Consider the following 18,734-nt stretch of genomic DNA (forward strand, 5'->3'; position numbering starts at 1 on the left):
GGGCCCGTGCCATTTGCTCATCATGCAGGCTTGATGCTAAAATAGGGCGAATCAAAGGCATCCTGCGTGACAATGACTACCCTGATCAGACCACTTCTTGCTGTATATCGCACAAACTTATGAACGGGCCTAAGGTCGTCATTTTTGGCCTTAAAAAGTGCCCAGTCTACCTCAGATTACACTGGAAGGGTAATGCCTCCTAAAAATTTGAGCAACAGGTAAAGCTAGCTGTTTCACGCTGCTACCATGCAGTAGCAACACGTGTATTGTTCGTCACCAACAGGATGCTGCCGTCAAGCTTAAAAGACGTTCTGCCTATCACACAAATGAGTAATGTGATATGTGAATTTCAATGCCAGAGTGATGCTAGGCGTGTAGGTCTTACGTCCCAAAGACTAGTGGATCCTATCAAACAACATATCCCTTTTTCTGTTCGTAACAGGCAAGATAAAGGCCGTACCCAGCCAGCCCTTGCTTGCAAACCTCAAAACACAGTGTCCAACATTAGCTGCGATTCTGTGATTGGACAACATTTGCTAAATAATCCTCAGTGTGCTAAGAATTACGCTGACAACGAGTTTAAGATCATCAGTCGGGCCGCAGTGTGGTGCATTCGCGTACTGGAAGCTACATATATTAATACACAGGGCCCTGTTCTTTGCAGACAGAAAGAACATGTACACACATTGCACCTATTTCAGCTCAACAAAATAAGTGAAAGCCATTCGCTGGTTCATTCCTCAGGGCAATGCCTTGACCAATCAGGGTCAAGCTGCCTGGTTTAAATTTCAAACAAAGCTTGGCAGTTAATTGTCAGTCACCATAAACTGGTGCATTCCCATGGCAACGCCTCTACCAATCAAAGTCCACTTGCCAACCAATCAGCACTCTCTTCTCATACAGTACAAATTTGTTGCTTCCCTTACATTGGTATTCTTGTGGCATGTCCTGCTGAGTGCAAGATGAAAAACTTCGACAAGTGTCTCTATTTTCAGCAATACTCAAGATCTGTACTACCAAATAATACCAAAAATAATATTTTTGATTTGCTTCTAGAATCTGAGAGAATGGGACTGAGCCCTCTAGAGTTTGGAGCGGCCATCACTTACCAGAAGCCAAGAGACAACGAAGAAAAGTAAATACATATGGCATTTGTGTCAGTAATGGCAAATATCCATGAACATTTGCTGCAGGTTTTAAATGCAGTAATTACTGTCAACGAAAATCCAAAACAGGTGTCAATAGGAAACAAACGACTTTCTGAAATTTCCACAGAAGATCGACAGTTGTAAAAAGATTAGTGTAAATAGCCACTTTTTAGCCATTTAAAAGAATTCTGCAAAATTACAGCAGAAAATTGAGAGAACCCCTAGAAATTCATGACCATCAGCACATGCTTTGGGAACTGAAATTGAGGCATGTCAAATATCAGCTCAATTATAAAAAGATAAATGGATAAAAGGTGCATTCAAAACTTGGTGAATTTCACAAGACCGAACTAAAAAATGTCAATAGAGAACAGATCCCAGACCACAAGAAACACACTTGACTAAGTGTACAGAAGCAAAACAGAAAATACACTGCAAAGAGGGATTTTTTTCAAACCTGAGAGAAACTTAAGTTCCCATAGATGGAGTTCGCAATTGGGACCAAGGACAATGGCATTGATTTTCCCAACAGTCAGTTGAAGGAAATTTCTGCTCATCCAGTACTGGATGTCAGACAAGCAGTCTGACAATTTAGAGACAGTGGTGGGGTTGAGAGAGGTGATGGTGAGGTAGAGCTGGCTGTCGTCAGCATGCATGTGTAAACTGACACTGGGTTTTTGAATGATGTCACCAAGCAGCAGCATGTAGACGAGAGACAGGAGAAGGCCGAGTATAGATCCTGGGGCGATACCAGAGGTAACAATGCGAGAGCAGGAAGAGAAGCCATGGCAGGTATCGGTGTCAAATTTTGTTTGGTAAGGTTCCTGTGAAGCACTTAGGGGTGTTTTCCTACATGAAAGGTGCTATGTAAATACAAGCTGTTGTTGCTGAGAGTGGGTCAGACAACAACTAAATACAGAGGAAAGAAAAGAATATCTTACATACAACAGAGGTCACCTGATTAAGTGAACTATGGATGGTATAAAGCTCTTAAAGTAATAGTGCCTGTAAGTGATTTTGTCCCCTTCTGTAATTCCGATTATCTAATGAACAAACAGTGAGGATGATACGCATCACCTGCAACAGGATATTGACAAGCTAGCAGAATGGGCAAGCAAGTAGCAAATGGAATTTAATACAGACAAGTGTGGCAGAAGGGACAGAGTGAGGCAATGTAGACTTAATGCCGCAGTTATAACGACTGTGCAGGAACAGAGAGTCCTGGGGGTGCATGTGCATTGATCTTTGAAGGTGGCAGGACATATTGAGAGAGTAGTTAGCAAAGCATATGTGATCTTGGGCTTCATAAATAGAGGCATAGTGTTGGAGGCAAGGTGCCCGGTACCAGGCCGAAAAGGCGGGGGTAAAGCCCACCTCCGCCATTCATGCTCCCCACCCCTGGAGCGATCCTCCAGTATTTTTAAAGCTAAGTTTCAGGAGCTGGGATCACCGTTGTTTTAAAGATAGGAATACCGCTTCCATGAGCTGCTGGCCAATCACAGGGCCAGTAGCTCACCAGTATCGGCAGCACCACCAGGAGCAGCGGCCACTGCCAGTACTGCAGAGACCTTAGACCCAGGCCCAGCGCTTGAACCCCGGACTTCAGGTAAATGAGGCAGGGTCGCTGGGGCCAGTCTGGAAGGCCCCAGTGAGGTGGGGTGGGGTCGTGGTCATGCAATCCAGGGGAGGGGTTCCTGGGGGGGAAATTGGTCCCCAGTGAGGGTCCTCTGTGGACCCCCATCCCCCCCAAACCCAAAGGAAGGGCACATCATGTTCCAAGGTGTCCTCCCCGCATGGCAGAGGACTCTCTCCGCCCCCACTGTTAAGAGGCCACTTAAGGGCCTGAATTGGCCTCTGGGCAGGAAGGCCGTCGTAGGCTTATCCCACCCCAGAAAGATTGCTTGGCAATGGGGAGGTGACGGACCTCTGCCCCGCCACCAACCCTGCCACCCATCACAATACTCCATGCCCCCCCCCACCCCCACCTCCGACCCTGCCTCGGGCGGGGGGAGGGGGCGGGTGCCACATAAAATCCCGGCCATGGAGTCCAAAAGCAGGGAAGTTATGCTGAACCTTTATAAAGGTTAGGCCCCAACTAGAGTACTGTATCCAGTTCTAGTCACCACACTTTAGGAAGGATGTGAGGGTCCTTGAAAGGGCACAGAGGAGATTTACCAGAATGGTTCCAGGATGGAAAAGCTGGGATTGTTCTCCTAAGAGCAAAGGAGATTGTGGGGAGATTTGAAAGAGGTGCAAAAGATTATGACAGGCTACGATAAGTTATACAAGGAAAACAGTTCCCATTAACTGATGCTACAAGGACTAGGAGACATAAATTGAAAGCTTTGGTTGTTAAATGCCTGGGGAATATGAGGAAAAACATTTTTACACAGTGAATGGTAATGACCTGGAACTCGTTGCCCACAAGGGTGGTGGAAGTGGAAACAATCAATGATTCAAAAGGAAATTGGATGGGCACTTGAAGGAAATAAACCTCCAGGGCTACGGGGATTGAATGGGAGAGTGGGACTGACTGGATTGTTCCCTGGAGAGCAGGCCTGGACTTGATGGGCCAAATGGCCTCTTTCTGTGCTGAAATGATATAGCATGGTAACTCTCAGAATTTGAAGCAACTGTAACAAAAGGAATTACAAATTTCTTATAAATGCAACTTGCAAGCAGAGGCTATCATGGTGTCTAAAACAAGTCATAAATACAGCTATAAATTACCTCAAAGTTAGTTTTTTCAAATTCAGCCGTGACTGCAATACGGTCATGGTCGTCACCCTCCAGACAATGGTGCAAATCACGACACCACATTAGCTGTGAAATGGTCAATATTACCTATGAATACAGAAAGAAAAATGTTAACTAAGTTGAAAAGTGGAGCCTTGGTCTCTGTACTAAATTTATTTACAATAAAAAATAGAAGTCCTTAAAAAAAAACAGATGATTGTTAGTGCTAAAATCACAGTATCATATGTTTTACTGCTAAAACCTCCATCTTCGGTTCTTTTAGCAGTTAGAAAACTGAATTAATTCTGTTGGAAATTTTTTCTCATGGCTGGGGTCCCACTGATGGGCCCGAAAGCTGGGTGCTGGGGGCGACACCACAAAGGCCACATTTTAAGGGGGCAGGCAACTAATTGGTTACTGTCGGGGCTGCTGTCCTTATTAAAGATGACTGCCCACCCCCAGGGCAGCCTAGCAGTCTCAGCAGCACCACTGGGAGTGGTGGACACTCCTGGGACTGCCCTGGAAGGAAATGCCATGGAAGGACAGTGCCCTCCCAACCAGATAAGTTAGGTCTGGGGGCACCAGGGCCAGTTAGGCAAGACCTGGCAAGGTGGCTGGTTGATAAGGGCAGGCGGGATGGCCCTTGCTGCCAGGACCCCTCTGTGCGCCAAAGAGTGCCCAAATAGGAGCCCCTGGCACCCCAACAATCCCACTAAGAGTTTACCTGGTAGTTTCCCCATGTGGCAGAGGGTCCCCCCTGCCACTGGCAAAATGCTAGTGGTGGCAGTAAGAGGCCCGTAATTGGCCACTTAAGCGGCTCAATTGGCCTCTGGGCAGGAGAGCTGTCTGCCTCCTTTCCTGCCGCTGGCAAGATGGCATGGTGGCGGGAAGATGAGGGGCATTCCACCCGTCTTCCCTCGCCATTTTATAGCCCCCCCCCCCCTCCCAGCTTGCCCCCAGAGAGCTGGTAAAATTCAACTCTGGGTTTCCTTGTTTCTGAATCTGCACCAGTCACCCTACCTCCCTCCAATTATGCAAAATTCCAGCTATGCTAATCTGGCTGGACCTTTCCTAATGTTGGAAATGAAAGTCTGTACCAGCCATAAAGAGAAACACATTCATTAATATATTCCATGATTCTCACAACCATTCCAAGATGCTTCACATTCAATTGATTATTTTGAAGTGCACTCACTCTTATCATATAAGCAAACACATCAGTAATTTTTTTATAGGATTGCATAAACTGTTCAGGTGTGTGTGGTGCTCTCACCAACTTGTGACCCAGACTCTATAGCCAAACAGATTTCCACAGTGGTGAGTGTATCTGCGCAGGTGGAAGGTGCAGGAGTGTTATGGGATGCTGTGTCCTCTGAGGTTGTCTCTTCCTCAGAGGTGCTGGAGGGCTCCAGTGCCTCTAATGCTTACTTGGAGCGTTGCCCTGCAAGATACAATGTGAAGAGCACAGTATTATGATACACATGTCACAAATATGACAGCACTGAGTCCAAAAATGAAATGCTTTGAGTAATCCATGTCCAAAATGGCACATCCTCCCTGGCTGCCAGCATGCTCCAGGGCCTCCTCCTCAGCTTATGTTAGTGGTCTGATGTCTGGCACCTCTCCACCAGTCCTGGACACCTCCCTCGCATTGTGGGCCCTCTTCACCTGGAAGAGCAATGATGCGGATATTGAACATTGCCAAACAACATCATGACGCATGTCACAACAGGGGCGCTTCAACAAAAGGTGGGGGAAGCTCAGTCTGTAATACAGACTCAGTTTGTCATGTAAGTGCAATGTTCTGAGTTGCAAATGAGGGTGAGTTATTTCACACATGCAGCCACTCATGTGGCAACAATCCTCCCCTCCCGAACTCCTTTTCTTTGACATGGCAGTGGCACCCATGTGCTACTCTGTGTGGGGACACTCAGGTCAAACGGAGCTGTGTAACAAAGTGCCACTTACCTTTGCCGAGCGCATGAGATTGTTTATCCTTTTGTGGCACTGCACCCAGTCTCGGTGGATAACCCATAGCAGCTTACCTCCTTTGCAATCTCCATCCAAGCTTGCTTGGTCAGGTGGGAGGGCTTAGTCTTACCATCACTGGTTAAAAGGGCCTCCCACCTTTCCCGTGCAGCCTGGAGGAGAGTGAGCAAGGAGGCATTGCTGAACCAGAGGGCCACCTTTCCTCACATCTCTGACATCTCCGGTGCCTTGCAGGGTTAGTTCCTTGGCAGCTGGGACTCTTCACACTTCACACTGCTCCAGCAGCAAAGGTTCAAATGCGGAAGTGGATGCATGCAGGGCTGGCTACCCCTTACATCTGGCACCAGCACCTGCTGACTTGTCAGCTGACACCATTCACAGCGTCGTACAGCCTGCCCCCTCCACATGATTGGGGGGGGGGCCAACATGGCATGCTAATGAGCCGCCACACGGCTCGCAGATATGGACCAACATTTTATTTGCCTGCCCCCACTTCTGGCAGAGGGCACTTAAAGTCCAGCCCCTAGCTTGGGTGTACAGGTTATAATTTCAAAATTTGCAGATGACACAAAACTTGGAAGTATTGTGAACTGTGAGGAGGAGAGTGATAAACCTCAAGAGGACATAGTCAGGCTGGTAGAATGGGTGGACAAGTGGCACATGAAATTTAATGCAGAGAAGTGTGAAATGATTCATTTTGGTTGAAGAATGAGGAGACACAATGTAAAATAAAGGATACAATTCTAAAGGGAGTATAGGAGAAGAGAGATCTTAGGGAATATGTGCATAAAGCATTAAAGGTGGCAGGGCAGGTTGATAAAGCAGTTAATAAAGCTTACGGTATCCTGGGCTTTATAAGTAGGGGCACAGCGTACAGAAGCAAGGTACTTATGATAAACCTGCATAAAACACTGGTTCGGCCTGAACTGGAGTATTGTGTCCGGTTCTGGGCACCACACTTTAGGAAGGATGGAAAGGCATTCGAGTGTGCAGAAAAGATTCACAAGCATGGTTCCAGGGATGGGGGACTTCAGTTATGTAGATAGATTGGAGAAGCTAGCATTGATTTTCATAGAGAAGAGAAAGTTGAGAGGAGATTTGATAGAGGTGTTCAAAATCATGAGGCGTCTGGACAGAGTAGATACAGAGAAACTGTTCCCATTGGTCGAAGGATCCGGAACAGGACAGCACCAATTTAAGGTGAACAGCAAAAGGAGCAATGGCAAGATGAGGACATTGAGTGGTTATGTCATGTAGGTCCCCACCTGCCAAGTGGTTGAAAATCTTCTCTCTGCTGATTTTAGCAAGTTAATATGGAACTGCCATCTTTTACTCACATCTATAACTTTGCAAAACTTACGAAGATGAGTACTTTGATCCCAAGTTGGCAGACCTAAATAGCAGCTGCATACCTTTCTTCTGTGGATACCAGGTACAGAAGGAGACTCCCTCACCAAGGGAAATTTTGTGCCCCCAACTAGAATTTTTTTCAGAACTTGCAAACATATATAGTAAGTTCAACTTTCACATGGAAATTATTTATCTTCTCCCCCTTCTCAACCTAACACAAATTAAATACTTACCCTACGAAACATGGTTGTTAGATAAAAATGCATAGGTTATGTTTTCAGCTGTAGTAGAAGGGAACTTTTGATGGACTTTCCAACGTTACTGAGGACAAAAAGCGCTCAGCATTTCACACAGAATTATCCACCACAGCACAAATACGTAAGCTGCAGAAGAATAAAATCATCATTCGGAATTTGACTGCAATCATTGACAATTGTTACCTCAACTATAGGAAGTAAGTCATTTGACCTGTACAAATAACTTTCTTCTCACTTCTTACAGGCAATAAAGAGAATATAGCACCCACTGAAAACTGTATCTGTTTCAAGCCTTCATCTGCATACACTATTCCAATTTAGGCTGAGACAACAAACAGGAGACCTCTAACACCTCCTGTGGAGCCAAATGTAATTGCAGCCATTAGGCATAAATGGGGTGGTCGAAACCAGAAAATGGCATTGGCTTACTTAAGGCCCTAATGATCCAACCACCACCTTGGTAGGGGTCTTTAGATGAGCAGCCAGAGTGGCTGCCTGTTACAGACTGGAGGCCATTATTGTTATGCAAATCTATGTCTCATGACTTACATAGTGATTGCAATTTTGTAAATAGGAACACAGGAGCTGGAATTGGCCATTCAGCCCATCGAGCCTTCTCTGCCATTCAATACAATCATGGCTGATCATCCACTTCAATGCCTTTTTCCCACACTATCCTCATATCCCTTTATGTCATTGGTATTTAAAATTTGTCAATCTCTGTTTTAAACATACTCAATGACTGAGCTTCCACAGCCCTCTGGGATAGAGAATTCCAAAGATTCACAACCGTCTGAGTAAAGAAATTTCTCCTGTCCTATGTGGCTTCCCCCCTGTTTTGAAATTGTGTTCCCTGGTTCTAGACTCCCCAACCAGGGGAAACATCTTACCTGCATCTACCCTGTCTATCCCTTTAAGTCTTTTGTAGGTTTCAAAGAGATCACCTCTCATTCTTCGAAACTCTGGAGAATACAGGACCAGTTTCCTCAATCTCTCTTCATAGGACAGTCCCCCCATCAGAACAAGTCCAGTGAACTTTCGTTGCACTCCCTCTATGGCAATAATATGCTTCCTAAGGTAAGGGGACCAAAACTGCACACAGTATTCCAGGTGCGGTCTAACCAAGGTTCTATACAATTGAAGCAAGACTTCACACTCCTGTACTCAAATCCATGTGCAATAAAGGCTAACACACCATTAGCCTTCCTAACTGCTTGCTGCACCTGCATGTTAGCTTTCAGTGACATATTCATGAGGACACCCAGGTCCCTTTGTACATCTACATTTTCTAATCTCTTACCATTTAAGAAATACTCTGACATCTATTCCCCCTACTAAAATGGATAACCTCACATTTTTCCACATTATATTCCATCTGCCACGTTCTTTCCCACTCACTAAGTCTGTCCAAATCCCCTTGAAGCCGCTTTACATCTTCCTCACAACACACATTCCCATCTAGTTTTGTGTCATCTGCGAACTTGGATATAATACGTTTGGTCCCCACATCCAAATCATTGATATATATTGTGAACGGCTGGGGCCCAAGTACTGATGCTTGCGATATCCCACGAGTCACAACCTGCCAACACAATAATGACCCATTTATTCCTACTCTCTGTTTACTGCTTGTTAACCAATCCTTAATCCATGCCAGTTTATTACTTCCTATCTATGTACTTTAACTTTGCTAACCAACCTCCTGTGGGGGACTTTATCAAAAGCCTTCTGAAAATCCAAGAATACTATGTCCACCAACCCCCCCTTTATCAATTCTGTTAGTAACATCCTCAAAAAACTCCAACAGGTTCATGAAACATGATATCCCATTCATAAATCCATGTTGACTATGCCCAATCAGATCATTATTATCCAAGTGTCTATTTATCATATCCTTTGGAAAAGATTCTAACATTTTCCCTACCACTGATGTAAGGCTAACAGTCTGTAGTTACCTGTTTTCTCTCTCCCTCCCTTCTTAAATAGTGGGATGACATTTGCTACCTTCCAATCTTCAGGAACCATTCCAGAATCTATAGAATTTTGGAAGATGATCATCAATGCATCCACTATCTCCATAGCTACCTCTTGCAACACTCTGGGATGTAGAATATCAGGTCCTGGGGAGTTACAAACTTTCATCCCCATTAATTTCTCCTTTACAACCTTCTTACTAAGACTAATTTCCTTCAATTCCTCATTGTCCCTTGGATCTCTAATTCTGGGAGATTTCTTGTATCTTCCTCAGTGAAGACAGACACAAAGTAATCATTTAGCTTCTCTGCCATTTCTCTATTCAAATTATAAATTCTCCTGACTCTGCCTGTAATGGACGCACATTTGTCTTAGCCAAACATTTCCTTTTTACGTACCTATAGAAGCTTTTACAGTCCATTTTTATGTTTTTTGCTAGTTTACATTCATATCCTATTCTCCCTTTTTCAGTTTCTTGGCCACCCTTTGCTGTATTCTAAAATCCTCCCAATCCTCAGGTATACTACTATTTCTGGCAATATTATAGGTCTTTTCTTTTAATCTTATATAATCTTAACTTCCTTTGTTAGCCACGGTTGACTGCCTTTACTTTTGTGGTTTTTATGCCTTGAAGGAATGTATAGTTGCTGCAAACAATGTAATAATTTTTTGAAGACTATCCATTGTCATACCTTTTAATGTATTTTCCCAATCCCCTCATACCTTCATAATTTCCTTTGTTCAAATTTAACACCCTGGCTTCAGATTGAACTACCTCACTTTCAAACATAATGTAAAATTCTACCATATTATGGTCACTCATCCCTAAAGGTTCTTTTACAACAAGATTATTAATTAGCCCTTTCTCATTATATAAAACTAGATCTAAAACAGCATGTTCTCTGTCAGTTCCTCAACATACTGCTTTAGAAAACCATCTTTAACACACTCCAGAAACTTTTCCTCCACAGCATTAGTGCTCATTAGGTTTACCCAGTCTATGTGCAGATTGAATTCACCCATAATTACTGTACTACCCTTGCTACATGCTTCTCTAATCTCATGATTAATACCATGCCCCACACTACCACTACTGTTAGGTGGCCTATCAACAATTCCTACTAATGTTTGCTGCCCCTTGCTGTATCTTAGTTCCACACAAAGAGATTCCACATTTTGTTCTTCCGATCTGAGAAACTCCCTTACTAATGCACTAATTCCATCCCTTATTATCAGGGCAACACCACCTCCTTTTCCTTTTGGATGGATGGAGAATCCTTAAAGAGATTTCTGGATACCACTCCAAAACTGGTCCAAAATGTTGTTCAGCTTTTACTGTTGTGGATCTTCTACTGGCCCCTAGAAATATTCAGGCCTACTACTGGGCTATGGATTGCTCACCCACCGACTGACCTGGACTTTTGGTCGATTCTGTTATTTCTCTGAAGATACTCCGGTAGAAATTCGATGCACATTCCAGTCAACTGTTTTTCACACTTACCAGATTGCTGGGATTCTGGAGATGAATATTCTCCATCGAGAGTAACTTTAACACAAAGCCAGTAATCCTTCCATGATTTTTGTTTTCAGAGGGAAAGATACCCCTACCCACAACTCCCCCACCCCCAACATGGTTTGGGCATTTGAATAATGAAAAAGATCAATTTATTGCCAACTTTCTGAGGCCATCAAGGTGTTCTTCATGTTGGTGTTCATTTCATTTTTTTTAATTTTGTTAACTATTCTCAAAATTAAATTTACACAGAAATCTAAGGTGGAAGGTTAGGTTGATTGAATCTCAAATGAAGGGAGTTAAAATTCTTACAACCCTTTGACGAGGGTTGAAGTATTCGAATTCTATAACACATGGTCTCCAACTCAACTTCGTTTTGCACTGTTTCCACAACCACCAATATATGATGACAAATCCAATAGTGGGTTTCCATACCAAAAATGTCCTATTGGGACAGCAGAATATTAATGACTCCAACAACTTTGCATTGGGTGCCACCAGATGCCAGTTAAAAGTTCCTGCCTCGGCATCAAGAAAAGGCACTTAACTGTAAGTAAAATGCATTATGGCCTGTAAATCAGAAAACCATCTCATGATTGTACAACAAGGTATTTTTTCTTGTCTTGGTAGGTAAATTCATCACTTAGTTAGTTAGTGTCATGTACTCATCAGGTGCCAGTTCAATTCCAGATGTGGTAAGTAAATTGGTCTTAAGAAACAACAGTGGTGCACTACAATTGGTCCCACATCCTTGGGCGAGTGAAGAGCAAGTGCTCCAAGTTCTAAACACTACTCAGAAACTTTACATGTGTGTACGTAAACTTGGGCAAAATTGGATATCCCCTATAATCAGGTGCAGGGATCGCGATGTGTGATTATCTTGCGCCTGTTCAAAGTGATGCAAACTTTGTGCTGCCTGTTAATTATAATGATTGCGGCATGCAGCCCAGTACTGAACATGCTGCTGAGTGGCTGCAAACCTCAACAGGGGGCCCAAGTTCATGTGGGGCTAGCATCATTTAAAGCTAGTGTGTGCACTACTTAAAGCCAGACTGAACCTCTTAAAGGCAAGATGCATTCTGGCTGCAGCAGAACTGTAACTGGTTGAAGAAAAGTTGAAAACCAGGAAGAGCCTAGAAAAATGGCACAATGGGTCAAAGAGCGTGTCCCAAGGTTCTTGAATGCCTTGCGGGTTCCTTGGTGGAGGAGGTGGACAGAGGTAAAGGCTTCTTCCTTCAGAGGGCCAAGAGGCCCTCCAGACAGATATTGAAAAGGCAGGGAGCAGCTAGCCATTGGGGTCCATGCCAGCAATCTAGTCCCAAGGACCTGGATGCAGTGCAAGAAGTAAGTTAATGATCTCAAGGTCAGTGAAAGCATGTCATGTCCTACCAACTGCACCACTAGCCTCAGACAGTCTCACCACACCCCCTTCAATTGCCTTGCAACATCCTCTATCAAGCATGACTCATGCCTCACATTCATAGTCTCACCACACCTTCACACACTTAACACTGCTGCTCACCCACACATCTCACAGCTTGTACACACTGCCAGCTATTCAATAATGCCAGGCACACTCGCTAACACACTTCCCTCTCTCTTGCAGGACAAGGTGGCCCATAATAGGTGGCAGCAGCAGTTACTTGGCAGGGGACAGCACAGATGCTCGTCCTCACCCCCATGGAGGAAACAGTGTTGGCCATCATTGGAGGAGTTGTCACTGAGGCAGCAAGAAGCAGTGAGGCTGAAACCATCAAGGATGACAGTATGTTCCTGCCTAATTCAACTTCTCAAATCCCACTTGATCTTTATCCCACATTCTGTTATGATTTGCAGATGGTGTTACCATGCACCTCTTGCTTCCCTTTGCACACACCAATCCTGTCTTTATGCTTTTATGCTTTCAGATACCCAAGAACTGTTGCCTGGTCAGGCAGTGGTGCAAGATGTTGAAGACCTAGTTGAAGAAGAGACTGAGAAGGAAGAACCACCGTTACTCAATCTGACATTCTCAGTCACCAGCTCAGATACTGACAGTGTGTGTACTTTAGAGGGCAGTATAGAGGTGACATCTGCACGTGACGAGTCACCAGGCACATGTGAGCTGCAGCAAGGGCGGAGTGAAAGGGGGAAAGGGTGCCAGAGCATGCAAGAAGTGGCCAGAAGCTTTGTGGACACTATTTTGCTACTAAATGGCACCCACAATACTGAAGTTTATTGGCACTATGGAGCCGAATTTTGAGGTCATGGGGTGAGGGCAGCATAAGGATTAGCTATGGTTGTCTAGATAGGCAAAGAATCTGCCTGTACTCACTAAGCAGGCTGATTGATGAAAAATGGCCACTTGGACAAAATACCAACCATGGAACCATACACTATCATGAGTCACCATCTTCCGAAAAGGAATGTTAAAGAGAGGAAATTCTCAAATACCTGAGAAGGATGTCCGGACACCACCCATTGCACTCTGGGTTGGGTTTGATAATCAGCGATTGAAGCTTTGCATAAACGTCGGAGAGATGCGAACATAGCTTCCTCCACCTTTCCAAGCCAATCTTCTACATTTCCTCTTGCTTTCAGTCCCTTTCCCAAATTGACCTGTAGTGCAGAAGCAAAATGGTTACTTAACTAAGCAATGATTCTTTCTTTCTTTCTTTGGCCTCCTTGTCTCGAGAGACAATGGGTAAGTGCCTGGAGGTGGTCAGTGGTTTGTGAAGCAGCACCTGGAGTGGCTGTATAGGCCAATTCTAGAGTGACAGACTCTTCCACAGGCGCTGCAGATAAAATTGGTTGTCCGGGCTGTTACACAGTTGGCTTTCTTCTTGCACTTCTGTCTTTTTTCCTGCCAACTGCTAAGTCTCTTGGACTCGCCATACTTTATCCCTGCCTTTATGGCTGCCTGCCAGCTCTGGCGATCGCTGGCAACTGACTCCCACGACTTGTGATCAATGTCACAGGACTTCATGTCGTGTTTGCAGACGTCTTTAAAGTGGAGACATGGACGGCCGGTGGGTCTGGTACCAGTGACGGGCTCGCTGTACAATGTGTCCTTGGGGATCCTGCGGCTCACGTGGCGAAACCATCTCAGGCGCCGCTGGCTTAGTAGGGTGTATATGCTGGGGATGTTGGCCGCCTCGAGGACTTCTGTGTTGGAGATACGGTCCTGCCACCTGATGCCAAGGATTCTCCAGAGGATCGAAGATGGAATGAATTGAGTCGTCGCTCTTGGCTGACGTACGTTGTCCAGGCCTCGCTGCCGTAGGGCAAGGTACTGAGGAGACAGGCTTGATACACTTGGACTTTTGTGTTCTGTGTCAGTGCGCCATTTTCCCACACTCTTTTGGCCAGTCTGGACATAGCAGAGGAAGCGTTTCCCATGCGCTTGTTTAATTCTGCATCGAGAGACAGGTTACTGGTGATAGTTGAACCAAGGTAGGTGAACTCTTGAACCAATTCCAGAGTGTGGTCGCTGATATTGATGGATGGGGCATTTCTGATATCCTGTCCCATGATGTTCGTTTTCTTGAGGCCAAATTCATTGCAGGCAGCCGCAAACCTGTTGATGAGACACTCTTCAGTGTGAGATGTTAATGCAGCATCATCAGCAAAGAGGAGTTCCCTGATGAGGACTTTCCGTACTTTGGTCTTCGCTTTTAGACAGGCAAGGTTGAACACCTGCCACCTGATCTTGTGTGGAGGAAAATTCCTTCTTCTGAAGACTTGAATGCATTTGAGAGCAGCAGGGAGAAGAAGATCCCAAACAGTGTAGGTGCGAGAACACAGCCCTGTTTCACACCACTCAGGATTGGAAAGGGGTCTGATGAGGCGCCGCTGTGCTGAATTGTGCCTTTCATATTGTCATGGAATGAGGTGATGATAATTAGTAGCTTTGGTGGGCATCCAATCTTTTCTAGTAGTGTGAAGAGACCACGTCTGCTGACGAGGTCAAAGGCTTTGGTGAGATCAATGAAAGCAACGTAGAGGGGCATCTGTTGTTCACGGCATTTCTCCTGTAGCTGGCGAAGGGAGAACAGCATGTCAATGGTGGATCTCTTTGCTCACACTGTGCCTCAGAAGACTTTCTCCATTATGCTGAGCAGGGAGATTCCACGGCAGTTGTTGCAGTCACCGTGGTCACCCTTGTTCTTATAGAGGGTGATGATATTGGCATCGTGCATGTCCTGTGGTACTGCACCCTCGTCCCAGCACAGGCAAAGCAGTTCGTGCAGCGCTGAGAGTATAGCAGGCTTGGCACTCTTGATGATTTCAGGGGTAATGCCATCCTTCCCAGGGACTTTTCCGCTGGCTAGAGAATCAATGGCATCACTGAGTTCCGATTTTGCTGGCTGTACGTCCAGCTCATCCATGACTGGCAGAGACAGGGCTGTATTGAGGGCGGATTGACAGCAATGATTATACTAATAGTATATATCAGCCAGGGCTCTTTGGCCTTTCTAAAGAAATTCTTAATTAGAAATCACTTATAGCCAACTGATTTATTAATGCATCTCTGATTTTAAATCACCAGTTCTTTTCAATAGTCTTTACTTATTTCTAATGAAACCTTTTACAAATTATTTGCATTTTCTCACTTTTCCAGGTTGAAATCTCCTCATGACAATCAATGTTCTCCTACAGAAGAGAGCAACCTACTTCGAATTCAGCTTTCTCATGGGTCACTGTAAGATGTTGAAGTATCACACACATCCAATTTCCCTAGTTCTCTATTAAGAAACAAATTACCTCTGTTCATTGTTACATAGCAATATGTATGAGGATGAAGACTCTGCATGTGGTGAATCAATGGCACAGCTCACAACCTACCATTCGTGGCACAGCATGTCTTGTCACAAATAGTTCTAATGCACATTGATGAGCTTGTTAAAAGCCAATTAATGAAATTCTAAACTGTCCTCTAGAGTGCCAGTTAATACAATAGAAGCATCCTCACCTTTTCTCCTTCAGGAGAGAGCATAGCCAAGATATCGTTGGTGTACACCTTCTCAGGTTCTCCCTCAGTTGTTTTCTCCTCACCTTGGGGAGCAAGTGCAAACTCCAGTCTTGAAATTGCATCAAAGCACTTGCGGAGATGTGGCTGGACAGCCTGTGGGTTGCGTGTCTGGGCCAGAATCTCCAGTAGCTCGTCATTAGACAGGAAATAGAACCTAAGACCCAGATTTAGATAGAGACGATAAAATATTAATTCATCAAGAACTTAATATCAAAATTTTGTGAAACATTTACACTGATGACCACTCAGACAAAATACCAGATTGGTGCTAAAAAGGAGGGAAGTTCACCTCGCATAGAACAACCTCTGTCAAGAGTTGTTCAGGTTTGTTTATTGCTGTATTTTAAAAGGATAGGTTTAATTAATCACATGGGGGTTTTCCAATGGAATTAGACAGAACAAAATGATAATAATATTAATAGTTTACTATTTAACCAATCGAGGTAAGCTCCAATTCAGGTTAAGATTTTACTATTGTAAAATATTATGTCATTAATCGGATCCCTTTTAAGAATCAAATAATCAAGAACTGCAAGCATCCTTTTTTACTCTTTCTCCATGCCTATTATATTCAATAAATATTGGGAGTAAATTTCCATGGGCATTCTACCAATCATATATTGTAACTCCAGCAGAAGAGCTGCAGAAACCCTAGAGAAATGCACGTTGTGTGTGCTTCCTTAATTGAGGGAACCAACAAGCGCAGATAGCAGATTCAGCAGGCAGGAAATAAACAATTAATTATAGCAATTCAAAACAATTCAAAAAAGGCATACTTAAAAATTAAAGGCCTATTCACTTAACCTGAACAATCAGAAAATGAATGGAATCAACAATCCGAATCAAAATAAACCAGAAACAAACCCCAGATGAAAATAACGTGTCTAGCATATTTTTAGAAGCGGAGGGAAAAGAATTGGGATGCTAACAAAAATATCAGAGATACATTTTGAGGGTTTTGAAGGAAGAGGAAGAGGCAAAGCCAGACTGAAGCAACACTGTGCAACAGCACGCAATATGAGTTCCAGCAGGGCTCAGGTTTTCAGATGAAGCAGTGGAAATATTGGTAGAGCAACTTGCAGTTGTTGCTGTTAGCGAAGCAATGGTGGTAGAGAAGCTACATGTCTTCAGTTAATCCCATGCCTTAGAATAATGCTGTCAACTAACAGCATGGAAATAAGGAAAGACGGATCCAAGTATGGAGCCTTGAGACACACCAAGTGTCGCCTTGCTGGGCAAGAATAAAACCCATTGTAGCACTGCCAACACAGCTGTACAAAGGATAGAATTTGCCGAAACAATCTTATAAACATTGAGAAGATGACACGTTGATGGGGGAAGCAAACACAACCCAGCATGTCAGTAACTCTCAGCAGAGATGGGGAGAAAATACTTCTTTCATGCACCTCCTCAGGGCTGCTTTCTGAGTAGGATTGGCACCATACTGGGAATGGTTTTTTGCCTGACCATAGTATGACAGGAGATAAATAATTAGTGGGGACAATTTTGAAAAATAAATACTTCAATTTTCTTCTAAAAATACTCTTACTTCTTTCTGCCCTAAATAACCTACAATAGAATACACCAGTATACAAAGAACACAAACCTGGGGAAGATCACTCGTTTAGATTCAAGATAGGCCTCCAGACACTTTAGAATCTGGTCTAATAATGCATTATTGTTCAGGAAAGTTGCCAACAAACCTATTCAAGAAATAGAAATTACATACCAATAACACACATGATAAGCATACATAAAATGAAGAAACATCGAGTTATTGAGCACGTCAAACAGCATCTGTGGAGACAGCAGACCTGCTCCAGTATTACTGTACGTTACGGGGCAGATTCAGCAGTGTTGCAGATCGGGACAGCAGATGAGTAAAGGGTTCTGAGGGGAACCATAGGATTCTGAGATCAACATCTACAACCATTTCCTACTTGACTGTAATTTAGCAATTTTCTATATTTTGTAGTGGACGTTTTTGTGCCCAATTCTGTGCCCTGCTATCATTAAGACTTCAAATTGATGCAAAAATATTTAAACAAGCAGCAAGCATAATTCTGCAACTTTTGCGCCAGGTTGACTCTTATGTGTCATTGTCTGGAATGGGAGGGGAAGGAAAAAACCATGTGCAAAGGAACTCTGAAATTGCCAAAATGTAATGTTACTTAGTTGCAATATTCATTGTACCTTTTCAGTACTGTGGTATTTTTTTCAGAGATTTTTCTTTCCTGATTTCTGACATTACTATCAATAATATGCATTGTCAGAATAATTTTTAGGGCCAATTTTTACTTACCCTTTATGATAAGTTTGTTTTTGAAGCACCATATATTTCAAGTGGTAGAACATGAAGGAAGGCATACTGGGAAGATCAGCAGGCACCAAACTATGTCTGAAGACCTTAGGGCACATATCTACTGATGACTGATGCCAACTTAGCTTGCTCCAGGTCAGAAGGGAGCCAGCTGCAATGCTTGATGATGTCTTGCAACGAATTGCCATCCTCTGGGGAAGGCATTATGTTGAGCTTAATGTCAGTAAAGACATAAAACTACACAAGCCACGTCAATGGAAGGCTTTGTGAGAGCTTCCAGATCTTCAAAGGAATTCAATAATTTCTAACTCACAGAACTTTCATTTCTGAGATGCTCCTACATTAGGTAGTTATTTTTACATATTAACAACAGCTTCTGGTTTGTTGCTGTCATAAATTCCTTTATAATGTATTAACATTTCTTAAGTTAAACTAT

The 18,734-nt window shown here is 43.8% G+C and overlaps 1 protein-coding gene across 3 annotated transcripts in view; it reads right to left on the minus strand.

Annotated features, from left to right (window-relative positions):
• The window catches only part of dnah6 (dynein, axonemal, heavy chain 6), a 554,194-nt gene that overhangs the window by 363,947 nt on the left and 171,513 nt on the right, over positions 1–18,734 (minus strand). For all 3 annotated transcript variants that reach the window (XM_068030693.1, XM_068030691.1, XM_068030692.1), the window contains 4 exons: positions 17,585–17,681; positions 15,919–16,132; positions 13,401–13,565; positions 3,879–3,992 (listed from right to left, as the gene is read on the minus strand). In XM_068030693.1, coding sequence (XP_067886794.1) covers positions 3,879–3,992; positions 13,401–13,565; positions 15,919–16,132; positions 17,585–17,681 — 590 coding nt within the window. The remainder of the gene's footprint in view (positions 1–3,878; positions 3,993–13,400; positions 13,566–15,918; positions 16,133–17,584; positions 17,682–18,734) is intronic.

Source organism: Heterodontus francisci, chromosome 4 (genome assembly GCF_036365525.1).
Source record: "Heterodontus francisci isolate sHetFra1 chromosome 4, sHetFra1.hap1, whole genome shotgun sequence".
In the NCBI taxonomy this organism is placed as follows: Eukaryota; Metazoa; Chordata; class Chondrichthyes; order Heterodontiformes; family Heterodontidae; genus Heterodontus; species Heterodontus francisci.